We start from the raw sequence: 14,353 nt of genomic DNA, 5'->3' as shown, positions 1-14,353 counted from the left end.
AGAAAGGGCAATGCACGGTACCGAAGAGGCTAGCAAATGGCGGAAAGGTAAAAGTGCGTATAATCCATGGACTCAACATTAGTCAAAAGAACTCATATACTTATTGCAAAAATTTAGAAGTCATCAAAAATCAAGTACTACGCGCATGCTCCTAGGGGGATAGATTGGTAGGAAAAGACCATCGCTCGTCCCCGACCGCCACTCATAAGGATGCACAAGCCAGGTACACTTCATGCTTCAAATTTGTTACACAACTTTAACCATACGTGCATGCTACGGGACTTGCTAACTTCAACACAAGTATTTCTCAAATTCACAACTACTCAACTAGCACGACTATAATATTATCACCTCCATATCTCAAAACAATTATCAAGCATCAAACTTATCTTAGTATTCAACCCACTAAAAAGAAAGTTTCACATATCTTGAATACCAAGTATATTAACATTAAGCAAATTACCATGCTATTAACGACTCTCAAAATAATCTATGTGAAACATGAGAGTTCATCTATTTCTTAAAAATAAAACTACCACCATGCTCTAAAAGGTATAAGTGAAGCACTAGAGCAAACAACAAACTACTCCAAAAGATATAAGTGAAGATAAATGAGTAGTCGACTAATTATGTAACTATGTGAAGGCTCTCCCATTTAATAATTTCAGATCTTGGTATTGTATCCAAACAGCAAGCAAAACAAAATAAAATTACATGACGCTCCAAGAAAAGCACATATCATGTGGTGAATAAAAATATAGCTCCAAGTAAAGTTACCGATGAACGAAGACGAAAGAGGGGATGCCTTTTGGGGCATCCCCAAACTTAGGCTCTTGGTTGTCCTTGAATATTACCTGGGGGTGCCTTGGGCATCCCCAATCTTAGGCTCTTTCCACTCCTTATTCCATAGTCCATCGAATCCTTACCCAAAACTTGAAAACTTCACAACACAAAACTTAACAGAAAACTCGTAAGCTCCGTTAGTATAAGAAAATAAATCACCACTTCAAGGTACTGTAATGAACTCATTATTCATTTATATTGGTGTTAAACCTACTGTATTCCAACTTCTCTATGGTTTATAAACTATTTTACTAGCCATAGATTCATTAAAATAAGCAAACAACACACGAAAAACAGAATCTGTCAAAAACAGAACAGTCTGTAGTAATCTGGATCAAACGTATACTTCTAGAACTCATAAAATTCTTAAATAAATTGCTGGACCTTAGGAATTTATCTATTAATCATCTTCAAAAAGAATTAACTAAATAGCACTCTCCAAATAAAAATGGCAGCAGTTCTTGTGAGCGCTAAAGTTTCTGTTTTTTACAGCATGATCAACAAGACTTTACCAAAGTCTTCCCAAAGGTTCTACTTGGCACAAACACTAATTAAAACATAAAAACACATCTAAACAGAGTATAGATGAATTATTTATTACTAAACAGGAGCAAAAGGCAAGGAACAAAAATAAAGTTGGGTTGCCTCCCAACAAGCGCTATCGTTTAACGCCCCTAGCTAGGCATGATGATTTCAACGATGCTCACATAAAAGATAAGAATTGTAATATAAAGAGAGCATCATAAAGAATATGACTAGCACATTTAAGCCTAACATACTTCCTATGCATAGGGATTTTGTGAGCAAACAACTTATGCGAACAATAATCAACTAGCAGGGTAACACAAGCATAGCTTCAAAAATTTAAGCACATAGAGAGGAAACTTGATATTATTGCAATTCCTACAAGCATATATTCCTCCCTCATAATAATTTTCAGTAGAATCATGAATGAATTCAACAATATATAACCAGCACCTAAAGCATTCTTTTCATGATCTACAAGCATAGAAAATTTACTACTCTCCACATAAGCAAAATTCTTCTCATGAATAATAGTGGGAGCAAACTCAACAAAATAGCTATCATGTGATTGAAAATTAAGATCAAGATGACAAGTTTCATGGTTATCATTATTCTTTATAGCATACGTGTCATCACAATAATCATCATAGATAGGACGCATTCTTTCATCATAGTAAATTTGCTCATCAAAGCTTGGGGGACAAAAAATATCATCTTCATCAAACATAGCTTCCCCAAGCTTGTGGCTTTGCATATCATTAGCATCATGGATATTCAAGGAATTCATACTAACAACATTGCAATCATGCTCATCATTCACATATTTAGTGCCAAACAATTTAGAGATTTCTTCTTCTAGCACTTGAGCACAATTATCCTTTCCATCACACTCACGAAAGATATTAAAAAGGTGAAGCGTATGAGACAAACTCAATTCCATTTTTTTGGTAGTTTTCTTTTATAAACTAGACTAGTGCTAAAACAAGAAACAAAAGATTCGATTGCAAGATCTAAAGATATACCTTCACTTACCTAGCCTCCCCGGCAACGGCGCCAGAAAAGAGCTTGATGTCTACTACACAACCTTCTTCTTGTAGACGTTGTTGGGCCTCCAAGTGTAGAGGTTTGTAGGACAGTAGCAAATTTCCCTCAAGTGGATGACCTAAGGTTTATCAATCCGTAGGAGGCGTAGGATGAAGATGGTCTCTCTCAAGCAACCCTGCAACCAAATAACAAAGAGTCTCTTGTGTCCCCAACACACCCAATACAATGGTAAATTGTATAGGTGCACTAGTTCGGCGAAGAGATGGTGATACAAGTGGTATATGGATGGTAGATAAAGGTATTTGTAATCTGAAAATATAAAAACAGCAAGATAACTAATGATAAAAGTGAGCGTAAACGGTATTGCAATGCGTTGAAACAAGGCCTAGGGTTCATACTTTCGCTAGTGCAAGTCCTCTCAACAATAATATCATAATTGGATCACATAACTATCCCTCAACATGCAACAAAGAGTCACTCCAAAGTCACTAATAGCGGAGAACAAGCGAAGAGATTATGGTAGGGTACGAAACCACCTCAAAGTTATTCTTTCCAATCAATCCGTTGGGCTATTCCTATAATTGTCACAAACAGCCCTAGAGTTCGTACTAGAATAACACCTTAAGACACAAATCAACCAAAACCCTAATGTCACCTAAATACTCCAATGTCACCTCAAGTATCCGTGGGCATGATTATACGATATGCATCACACAATCTCAGATTCATCTATTCAACCAACACAAAGGACCTCAAAGAGTGCCCCAGAGTTCCTACCGGAGAATCACGACGAAAACATGTGCCAACCCCTATGCATAGGTTCATGGGCGGAACCCGCAAGTTGGTCACCAAAACGTACATCAAGTGAATCACGTGATATCCCATTGTCACCATAGATATCCACGGCAAGACATACATCAAGTGTTCTCAAATCTTTAAAGACTCAATCCGATGAGATAACTCCAAAGGGGAAACTCAATTTATTACAAGAGAGAAGAGGGGGAGGAGAAACATAAGATCCAACTATAATAGCAAAGCTCGCGACACATCAAGACCGTATCATCTCAAGAACACGAGAGATAGAGAGAGAGAGATCAAACACATAGCTACTCGTACATACCCTCAGCCTCGAGGGAGAACTACTCCCTCCTCGTCATGGAGAGCACCGGGATGATGAAGATGGCCACCGGAGAAGGATTGCCCCCTCCGGCAGGGTGCCGGAACGGGTCTAGATTGGTTTTCAGTGGCTACGGAGGCTTCTGGCGGCGGAACTCCCGATCTATCTTCTGTTCTGGAAGTTTTAGGGTACGACGGTATATATGGGTCAAAGGAGTACGTAGGTGGAGCTCCGAGGGGCCCACGAGGCAGGGGGCGCGCCCAGGGGGGCCCCTCCACCCTCGTGACCTCCCCGGAAACTTCTTGGAGTAGGGTCCAAGTCTCCTGCATCACGTTCGGTGAGAAGATCACGTTCCCGAAGGTTTCATTCCGTTTGGACTCCGTTTGATATTCTGTTTCCTCGAAATACTGAAATAGGCAAAAAAACAGCAATTCTGGGCTGGGCCTCCGGTTAATAGGTTAGTCCCAAAAATAATATAAAAGTGGAAAATAAAGCCCAATATAGTCCAAAACAGTAGATAAAGTAGCATGGAGCAATCAAAAATTATAGATACGTTGGAGACGTATCAGTGGGCACAACCCACCAGGGCGCGTCAGGCCCACCAGGACGCGTCAGGCTCCTAACGCGCCCTGGTGGGTTGTGCCCCCCTCGGGGCACCCCCCCAGGCGCAACCAGGGCCCGTTGTGTTCCTTCTGGCCCATAAAAATTCTCTGTAAAATTTCGGGGCATTTGGACTACGTCTGATATTGATTTTTTGCGATATAAAAAACATGGAAAAAACGGCAACTAACACTTGGCACTATGTCAATATGTTAGTACAAAAAATGATATAAAATGACTATATAATAATTATAAAACATTTAAGATTGATAATATAACAACATGGAACAATAAAAAATTATAGATACATTGGAGACGTATCAATGAGGTGATGACAAAAATAAAACCGGACAAAAATAAAACCGGAGTACCAGGCTACCAACTCCACCATTAGGAGTAGAGATATATGATGAGATATTCGGGTAAGTGCAATTGCTAGCCGACGCAAGCGTATTCAGGTATATTATATTTATATGTATCAATTCTTGTATTCAAGTATAAAAGATAACAATTTGTCCAACTAATGGTACACATGGATTATGGCAGAAAAACAAATTTTAAATGTATATGTAACTATTTTCTACCCCCCCCCCCCCCCCCCCCAAAAAAAAAACATATATGATGGGATAATTGGGTACGTCTTTATACGTATCGGTTTGGATATTCGAGTACAAAATACAATCTTTTATTTTGTTTATGCACTAACGAAAGCATTGAAGCCAAGCTATAGTTACACCTTTTTCGAGACTAACTGCAGAACGGATGGTTCCTAGTATTACAAGAACATCATCTAGGAAGCGGGTTTTCATTGTAGAAATGTGGCGGCCGATATGTACAAATACGTACCAAATACACATGCATTGGTTTGGTTAGTGTAAATACATATCCGATACCCAAACCGAATCAATACATACAAATAGATAGCCAAATGCTTGCACCGCTCCATACATACAAATACGTGCTCAAATACCCGTGCATCGATCTGCAAGTGCAAATACGTACCGCTAATGCCCGGACCGACACATACAAATGTGTACCCATATACCCGTGCACCGGCCAGCAGGTGTAAAACACATACTCATATATCGAGTAGGGCATATTGGAGGCTGAGCTCCATAAAAATCCTTATATTGAAAAATTCAAAAAATTTGGTTTCAAAAAATTCTGAAAAAAATACATAAGTATGCAAAGGATGTGAAAGTGTATGTGTGTGAAATTTTCAGGATGAAATACCTTAAATTGCAAGCAGCACAAACAAAAAAAAATTCATAGACTTTGAGGATGAATAGTACATATGCTAAAAAGCCTCAGATTTGTCTTTTTTTGTGTAGCTCTTATGTTAACGTATTTCGACCTAAAAATTTGCACACATGTACATTATGTATCTAGGTATATGTGTATTCTTATGCAGATTTTTTTTAACTGAAAAGTTTGAATTTTGAACTTTTCAAATTAAGGCCTCCATGAAGCTCGGTCTTTGTTTGGCATTTTCGCTTATCTATCCCATCATATATGTTTATATCTTTTTTGAGAATTTTATAAAATAGTTATAAGTAAGTAAAAAATGTGTTTTATAATCCATATCTAACATTAATTTGACAAATTGTTCAATTTTATTGGACAAAAAATTAACAACAAACAATTCGTGCACCGGCAATTCAAATGCACGTACCCAAATATCCCATCACATTTGTTTGTATCTTTGCCGAAGTCTTTCCTACTTATAAATGTTGAAGTTGGTGATGAATTCACATGTAGACTACACAAATAAATAAATGCAATTCTACCCACATACTCCATTCGTCCGTTTATAAGCGTGGATCTACCGTGCAATTTTTCTCTAGAAAAAGTGTGCATTTACACATCTTATGCAATTAATAAATGCAATCGCCTCCTAGTAATCGCTGCCGCCACTCTATCCTCCAATCACATTCTTCTCGGCAGCATCACCTCCCAATCCTCATTCTTGTTCTTTAATTTAGTTGGTGGAGACTAGTAAGAGGAGTGAGAACTAATATGTCACCAATTTTCTAGATGTACACTTATCACCAGACAAAGGAAGTAAGAGAGCAACCTTTCAAGAAATATAAATAAACAAATGTTACTTTTACTAGGTATGAGACCTATCTCAAATAAACAAATACACTGCTACCCTAATGTGAGAATAGCACTCCTGTAAAAAAACACAAATTGTAAATGCAAGTATGCCGCTCCAATTCAAAATCATCGTCTTGATTTTTGTTTCTCTACCTAACCAATTCTTCCGGTTCCATGTCATAGCAGAAGAGGGCAAACAAATTACAGTTCAACATGGCGATGGTTGTTCTCCTACTACCTAATCGATGATCTTATGCATTCAACCTACTCACGCCGTTATCCTATGTTTCAAAATTCAAAATGTTATCTCGCTACAAATCTTCCAAAGGACCTAATATGGTCCAAGACTCTTTAGCAACTACAACATGGTCTTTTATTATATTCACACTCCTTTTAATCATGAACCATCTAATAGCTGCAAGAAACCATCATCTTTTGATGATCTCCTAATCTAATCTAGTGGTAACTACTCGGTTTTTTATGGCTTTGTAGCAATGCACAAGCATTGTGCTCGTTTTATAAAACAGTTACAAATAATTAAAAAAATGTCTTTTATCTAATCCATATCCCAACATTAATTGGAAAAATTCTTCATTTTTATTGGAAAAAACAAAAAAAATAGAGACCAACCAAAAGCAAAGTTGTTTGCACTAGCCAACTTTCAAGAGTAAACATTCAACTGTACTACTAGTCACGACATTCGATTTATTATACTTTAGAAGTGCTACTGTCAAAGGCTATGGCGGTAGCCACTTTTCACATCATTTTGTTAGAAGACTTCTGATCTATTCATCTTTAATTATGATAGTACAACAGACATCAGAAATAGTAAAAATTACATCCAGATCTCAGGTCATCTAGCGATGACTACAAACATTGAAGCAAGCCGAAGGCGCACCGTCGTCATCGCCCCTCCCTCACCGGACCAACGCAACAGAACAACAATCGCCCCGATTAAGAGTAGCGTAGATCAAAAGGATCCAACCTGAAAACACACAAACGCGGACGAACTACGACCAGATCCAAACAAATCCACCAAGGATAGATCCGCCAGAGACACACCTCCATACGCACACCGGTGATGCTAGACACACCACTGGGATGGGGGCTAGGCGGGGAGAATCTTATTCCATCTCAAAAAAGCCGCCCCCATCTCGTCTTTCTGAGTAGGGCGCAAAACTTGACAAACTCGAATGAGCATATGAAAACAGAGCCCTCCCACTAACAAGGCCCGGGATCCGTCGCGCCGCAATGATCCTAAGGCCATCGGAGATAAGATGGACCGGCGCCGGCAATGGCGGAAGGTAAAGAAATCCTAGTCTTTTCTTAGGGGAGGAGGCGGCTGCGTATAGGAGCCTTTGCCACATCATTTTTGATAGCTAGGATTGACCAAAAGTCTATCGCCGTTGATCATGGCAGTAGCCTATATATTTCTACGCCAACGTGTATACAATAGGAAAAGGGTTAGATTTTTAACTTTTTTACAAACTAAGGTCAAATCGTGCTAATTTTTTGTTAAAGGGTCAAAACAGTGATTTTGTCCCATCACACGACACCTGTCACGTCACCGCACTAGTAGCCTATGCTATGAAGCAACAGCTTGTGCCACAGGACACCCACTCGCAGAGGAAACCGTTTTAAAAAGCTTGCAAAGGCACACGCCGGGCCATACCCCGCTTTCCCACGGGTGGGCCCCCACCCGAGCATAAAGAAAGAAGCCGTCCGCACCCACTGACGGCACGGCCCGCCGTATCGAGCAAACCGTTTCCTATACGAGGTCTCTGACATGTGGGGCCTCTCTAGCTAGATTGACCGCCACGGCCCCTAAATATCCTTTCCCCCATCGGGAGAGGCCACCACCAGCACGCGGGCCCCGTGCCGTAATCCAAACCACCACCGGCACGGCAGCAGTACACGCTCTCGTCTCGCTCGCCCCCAATACGAACTCGCCGGCCGGCGACGGCGACTCGGCCCGGCCGCGGCGGAGGCGACATGGAGGAGGAGAGGGCGGCGCCGCCGCGGGTGGTGGGGGAGTACGAGCTCGGGGAGATGGTGGGGAAGGGGACGTTCGCGGAGGTGTTCCGCGCCGTGCACGCCCCCACCGGCGCGCGCGTCGCCGTCAAGGAGATCGACCGCCGCCGCGTCGACGACCACGTCCGCCGCGGCATCCTCCAGGAGATGAGCATCCTCGGCAGCCTCTCCCACCCCAACATCCTGCGCCTCATCAACACCATCGAGGTAGGTGTCCCCCCCTTCACCAAATCTCCGGCCCCCGCCGTCCGCGCTACTACTGTAGTCGCGATCGAACTCAGTGTGGTAAAAATGCCTCGCGGTTTTCGCCGCAGACGGGGGAGAAGCTGTTCCTGGTGCTGGAGTACTGCGACGGGGGCGACCTCGAGGCCTACAGGCAAACGCACGGCGGGCCGCGCAACCGGCTGCCGGAGGCCACCGCCAGGGACTTCGCCCGGCAGCTCGGTGAGTTCCCAATCGAGCCGAGTGTTCCCTTTCCCCTTTTTATTACTGTATATCCTGGGACTGTATATGTTTTGATGCGCCACTGCTGTTTGGTGTTTTGGATCATCAGCCGAGGGGCTCAAGGTGCTGAGGGGCCAGAGGATCGTGCACCGAGACCTCAAACCCCAGGTTAGATCTTACGCCCTTTTCTATTGGATTTCTTAGGGTTTACGGTTGGTCTGGGCGTGAACTTTTTTGGCATTTTTGGCTGGAATCTGTCGCTAATTGGGCCAGATCGGTAATTTGTGATGTTTTTTTTTTGCGCTAAGCGCCAAAACTAAGAGTAGGGTCCCGTGTAAAAGGGTTTCCATAATTATCAACTGAACTTAAATTATTGGTCAAAAGCTAAGCTTACATTTATAGCCGCAATCAATGTCAGTTTACCATCAAATGCCAAACTGCGTGGAGAATTGTGCTGTTCACTCATGCTTGTATTTGAACTTCAGTCATCAATAACAAATTTCATGTGGAAAATTTGTGTAGTTATTTATCTGGCCTGGTTACTTGTTCTATCGAATATCTTCAGAGATGCATTATTTTCTCCGTACTGATTGAGCTGTGAATCACGCAGAACCTTCTGCTATCAGCCGACGGGGACGCCATTACATTGAAAATTGGCGATTTTGGGTTTGCCAGGTGAGAGGTTTATTCTCAGTGTCGCAGTTATAGGACTATCTTCCGTTCTCTAAAGATTGAAATTGCTGGGGAGATGCAGACCAATACCAAAATATTTAGACCATTATCTGCTGTCAAGTGTTTTTATTTCCACAACGGCATGGTTTATTGGTCTTATTAATACTCACATTTGCTCCAAGCATGTTGGTTCTGAATTCTGTACTCATTGTGAGTTCTCTTTCTGTTTCATTGAGTTTTTTTTATAAGTGCAAGTGTACAACTGAAAACTATCTTCTCGCTTCAGATCTCTGATGCATGAAAATTTGGCTGCCACTTTTTGTGGCTCTCCATATTATATGGCCCCAGAAATCTGGCGAGGGGATAAATATGATGCAAAGGTATGTTTATTAACCGCTTTAAATCACGGATCTTAAAATTAACCAGGCAATAATGTCTACCTGAAAACTTTGCAGGCAGATTTATGGAGTGTTGGAGTCATTCTTTTCCAGCTAGTAACAGGGGAGCTACCATTTCTTGGGGAGAATAGAGTGGAGGTTTGCTTGTAACACTGTACCATTAGTTGTACTCGCATAATCGCAATACACATATATAGCCTAACACACTGCTGCTTGCGCTTTGTTGACGGATTACAGCTGCGCGAAAAAGTATTGTCATCTAGTGGCCTCAGTTTCCCTCCAGATATAGAGGCTGATTTACATCCTGAGTTTATTGACCTGTGCAGAAGACTCATATGCCTTGATCCAGGTGGGTCTGCCATTTTCACTTCATTTTGTGTCTGGAAATAAGGCGTATGATAATTAATACTCACTGCAGTAATCTTTGTTCAACTTTCTTTTAGGCCCTTTAATCTAGCCATTCATCGCAGAATCAGATTGAAAATTGCTTTCAATTTTGCAGCGGAGAGAATGCCTTTTGAGGAATTCTTTAATCACAACTTTTTGGCAACAGCAAGGTATTACTGTTACTCTGGTGGTAGTGTTTAAAAATCACAAGTCCATGGGGTAGCTTTGAGTAATCTACTTTGCTTTTAGAACTTTTTCTGTATCAAGTCCTGTAAGTTTAACTCAGACGCCTGCTGCCCAAGTGCCCATATGAGAAGCTGCATGTATACCCCAAAAAGAAATGTACAAAAACCACGGGGAATGGTCAAATTCTGTACGAGTGAGCTCATATATGCAAGCTCTGCTCGTCTTTTTTTTGTCCTTGCAACTGCATGTAGATTAGATTTGGAATTGTTCTGGTGCGCATCACAATTTAATGCGCGACTGACTTCATCATGAGCTTTTCATAAATGGGGATAACTACTCTTTGTGCAGCAATCCTGCAATCTTTTCTAGATTTCCTGAACGTTTTTGGAATAGTTAAAAGCATGCCATTTTGCACTTGGCTTGGTCGTGTCGTCATATTTATCTCGATTGTTGAATCTTGCTGATTATGCCTTTTCAGGAACAGTGAAATCGTGGATGAATCCCATCATGCTCTTGATTTAAGGGATACATGCCAGACTGTCTCTTCTGCTGTCGTCAAAGTAAAGTCTGAAAGTGTAGATTCAAAAGGTACGCCGGACACTGTCTATAAGTATAATTTGTATTTTATATCCTCTGCTTAGGCACTAATTTTGTATATTTTGCAGTATTTGATTCATGGGAGTGGATTGAACGAGAATATGTACTAGTTCAGGCGAACACTACTTCCATGGAGTTGCTGTCTTCACTTGAGAAACCAATGAAGGATGTTACAGGTGCAAGACCCCGCTGTGATGATATATCCACTATCAGTGGGCCTGTTCAGAGTCAAAACAGAGACTCACTCTATAGATTGAAATCCCATGGATGTACTCCACTGTCCGCTTCCCGTGAGTCAACTACTATGGAAAATCTGCGAGGGAGGCCACTTGATTGTTATACAAGGCTTCACCTACTGAATCAGTATATTGTCATTCTCACAGAACTTGCTCAGGAGAAGGTACTACTGCTGCTGCAGTGGCAATTAGTATCATGTCTATTGAACACTGAACAGCATGTTCATCTTCATTCTGTCCAGTATTCAAACTGGAACTCCTTAGCTTTTTAGATTTTCTTCATGATCAGTCACTGTTTTTTTACTTCTGCGGGTAATTTGAGCTAGCAGCATAGATTTTTGAGGACATGTAGCAGTGTAGATTTCAATGTGTCGTTAATAAGGATATTTAGTGTTAGTACAACTGGTTTGCCTCTAATTGGACCACCATGCTTTCTCTACTCTGTATATCCCTTGTAGGCATGTTTTCATTTTGTCTAGACTTACTGCGTTTTTGTTTAATGTCAAACTCACGACCTTTCAACAAACCATGGTGTGGCTGGCACTTCTTTTTTCTCAGTTTTTGTTACATGGAGTTTTTTTCATAAGTCTCTGTCGCACTGTCTCAAATATCTTTTTGATGATCTTCGCTATGGTATTTATTTGATAATTTGGAAACAGTAATCCCAAATTCATCTCAACCTCACCTATGTTTGCTTTTCTGTGTTATACACAGCTTTTTAAAGGGCTGGACCTGGAGGCACTATCACTTGAACTTGTGATACTTGCTATCTGGAAAGAGGCGCTTAATGCATGTAGCTTATTGCCGGATGCTTTAGATGATGGAAGTTTTTCGACATTTGCACACGAGAATTACTTTCCTAAGAGTGATCAGCGTCTATCCCCGAATGTAGCGCATGGATTGGATTTCACTAGACCGGCTTCTGTTCGTTACTGGGTTGAAAGTGGGTTCATCAAGGCATATGACCGTGCCGAGAAGATATCACATAGGTTGCGGGAGAACAATGGTTAGAACATTCATCCACTTATCTTCTTGCACAAGTATAATATTTGCTTTTACCGTAACCTTTTTCTGTTTCTAGATAACACTGAGATGCCAGACGCAATGGAGATCATATTCCAAACTGCTTTAGTATATGGGAAAAGTGGCGCTGTAAGTATCACTATCTAAGTCCCTTAGATGGCTGATTTAGATTTGATTTCTCTATGCACATCATGGATGTTACACCTGATTTTCATTCACAATCACATGCATAATTCAGTTAATATTTACCAGGAAATTGTTCAAATGAAGTAATACACTGATGCTCAGGATTTACCACTGGTTGTCCAGGCAGTTGGTTCTCTTGTTATAAGCCTATTAGTAGAAAACTACTGTACAAAACAAGGATGAGAACGTAGTATTTTTGTATTTTAAAAAGAAATATTTTTTTATGAACAATGATACAAGCAGAAATGGTCATGCGTGGCAGTCCGGGCCATCTTGTCCTACTATCTAGTTTTATGAAATGTGTAATAGGCTCCTTCACACAGTCCTTGGATGCCATTTGCTGAAACACTTGCCATGTGTAATAGGCTCCTTTACACACTCCGGGTCACTCCTGAAACACATGGTCGCTGCTAAATAATGGTGTATTGAAGAGTACTTCATGGAGTGTACTTGGATATCATTTGCTGAAACACTTTGCTCTAAGTCAAGGTGATATTGTGATGACTTGCCAGAACACAAGGTTGCCACTAAGCAATAACTATTGAACATTGGAGCTGAACTGAGCATGGCTGCGCACTACACAGGCAGACAAACTGGTGGGCTCAGTTTAGTTCCAGGAGCTAAAGAGACCTTTCACACCCTTCTCTCTTCAATCTCGGAATATTATGATTTTAATGGTTCAGCAAAAACCACACTTTCCTAGTTTTCTTTAGGTGTTTGGTGACTTCAGCGAGGCCGTCCAAATAGCACAATTCTGCATTTATGAAACTATACGAGACATAAATCATTACCCCTGCTACAAGAGCACTGTTTTTCACCATTTTTTCAATTTATACATGATAATCTTACCTGTTGTGGCGTCCTTTATTTGGCTAGTTTGTGTTTCTAGGCCTTTTTGGCTCTGTGTGAGCTTTTTTCACTTTTCAGTTGGAGACTTTGTGACCTTGTTGGAACTTATTTATTTGGTTTAATAAGATGGCCGTATGCATCGTTCTGATGCAGAGCCCGGGGAGTCCCCCCTTTTCGAAAAAAAAATCTTACCTGAGTAAATGGACCAGTGGGGTTGCCTTATTTCTCATCTTGTCTGAACTCCACTTTTGATCCGTTGTTAATGTGTTATTCATGTATCGATTATAGTTGATGTTTTCTTTTGACTTTATCTACAATTATTTTGCAGACAAAGGAACTTTTGGGATGCCAAAGCAGATCAATGGCGCTATACTCAAAAGCAATCATCCTGCTCACATTTATATTGCAGGAAGCAACTGCTTTGCCACTGAATCCAGTCTTCTCCCTTTCACCATTCAATCAGCAGCGTATCCATAGGTACATAACTAATTTGAGGAGTCATCTCTGCAGTGCTCAGTTGAGCGGGCAACAGCAGAGGTCCATCAAGAACTAACTTTTCTCATGGGGATCATCATTTCACGATCGAATGATAAGATTATTTTGCATGGAAGTCGGAGCATTAGTCCTTCCCTCCAACCTTTTTGTCCAGGAGGTGTCAAATGCATTGAAGAACTTCCGCTGGCGTGAGATTATGATGTTATATTTGCAGTACACATTGATCCACGTGCTCTTTCTTTGTATATATACGGTTCTAGGCTGTACAGTTATTTTCTGTCACGTTGAAAGGACCTTTTGGATTTGTATATAAATGTAACATGTGAAACTTGTAGATTGAAAATGGATTCCAAATTCCGCCTTTCTGCTAGCCGAGTACTTTTTTTTCCTGCCCTTCTGCTAACTGATTAATTTTTTTCCTGCCTTTCTGCTAGCTGAGTATGTGACATGGGTGAATTTTGTTTTTACTGTGATGTGTGAAAAAATATTTGTGAAAATGGGAGCTGTTGTGATGTGTGAAAAAACATATGTGAAAATGGGGGCTGTTATTTCTTCACCTCTTGGCAGTGTATTGCACGTAATTGTTCACAGTATCTTCTTTTGGATTACGACACTTCAGCTTA

The 14,353-nt window shown here is 40.9% G+C and overlaps 1 protein-coding gene across 3 annotated transcripts; it reads left to right on the top strand.

Annotated features, from left to right (window-relative positions):
• Positions 1-8,069: 8,069 nt before the first annotated feature.
• LOC125511427 (serine/threonine-protein kinase ATG1a-like) lies at positions 8,070-14,100 on the top strand. 3 transcript variants are annotated; one of them, XM_048676796.1, is made up of 13 exons: positions 8,070-8,464; positions 8,572-8,701; positions 8,811-8,869; positions 9,312-9,376; positions 9,660-9,753; positions 9,829-9,909; positions 10,009-10,120; positions 10,274-10,328; positions 10,823-10,932; positions 11,010-11,341; positions 11,892-12,183; positions 12,259-12,329; positions 12,752-12,982. In XM_048676796.1, the coding sequence occupies exons 1-13, from the start codon at positions 8,219-8,221 to the stop codon at positions 12,779-12,781; spliced, it is 1,677 nt and encodes a 558-aa protein (XP_048532753.1). In that variant the 5' UTR covers positions 8,070-8,218; the 3' UTR covers positions 12,782-12,982. The 3 variants fall into 3 exon arrangements, with proteins under 3 accessions (XP_048532753.1, XP_048532752.1, XP_048532751.1); XM_048676795.1 differs by lacking the exon at positions 12,752-12,982 and adding an exon at positions 13,564-14,100 and having other exon boundaries at positions 8,071-8,464; positions 10,829-10,932; XM_048676794.1 differs by lacking the exon at positions 12,752-12,982 and adding an exon at positions 13,564-14,100 and having other exon boundaries at positions 8,071-8,464.
• The last annotated feature ends 253 nt before the right edge of the window (positions 14,101-14,353 follow it).

This window comes from Triticum urartu, chromosome 5 (genome assembly GCF_003073215.2).
Source record: "Triticum urartu cultivar G1812 chromosome 5, Tu2.1, whole genome shotgun sequence".
NCBI classification, from domain to species: domain Eukaryota; kingdom Viridiplantae; phylum Streptophyta; class Magnoliopsida; order Poales; family Poaceae; genus Triticum; species Triticum urartu.
Note: the sequence above shows the minus strand (reverse complement) of the source record. Positions and strands in the feature narration are given on the sequence as shown.

Coding starts and splice junctions, on each gene's coding strand:
- LOC125511427 (XM_048676794.1), top strand. CDS start 8,219: ATGGAGGAGGAGAGGGCGGCGCCGCCGCGGGTGGTGGGGGAGTACGAG. Junction 8,702..8,810: donor GGACTTCGCCCGGCAGCTCG/GTGAGTTCCCAA, acceptor TTGGATCATCAG/CCGAGGGGCTCAAGGTGCTG. Junction 11,342..11,891: donor CAGAACTTGCTCAGGAGAAG/GTACTACTGCTG, acceptor TGTTATACACAG/CTTTTTAAAGGGCTGGACCT.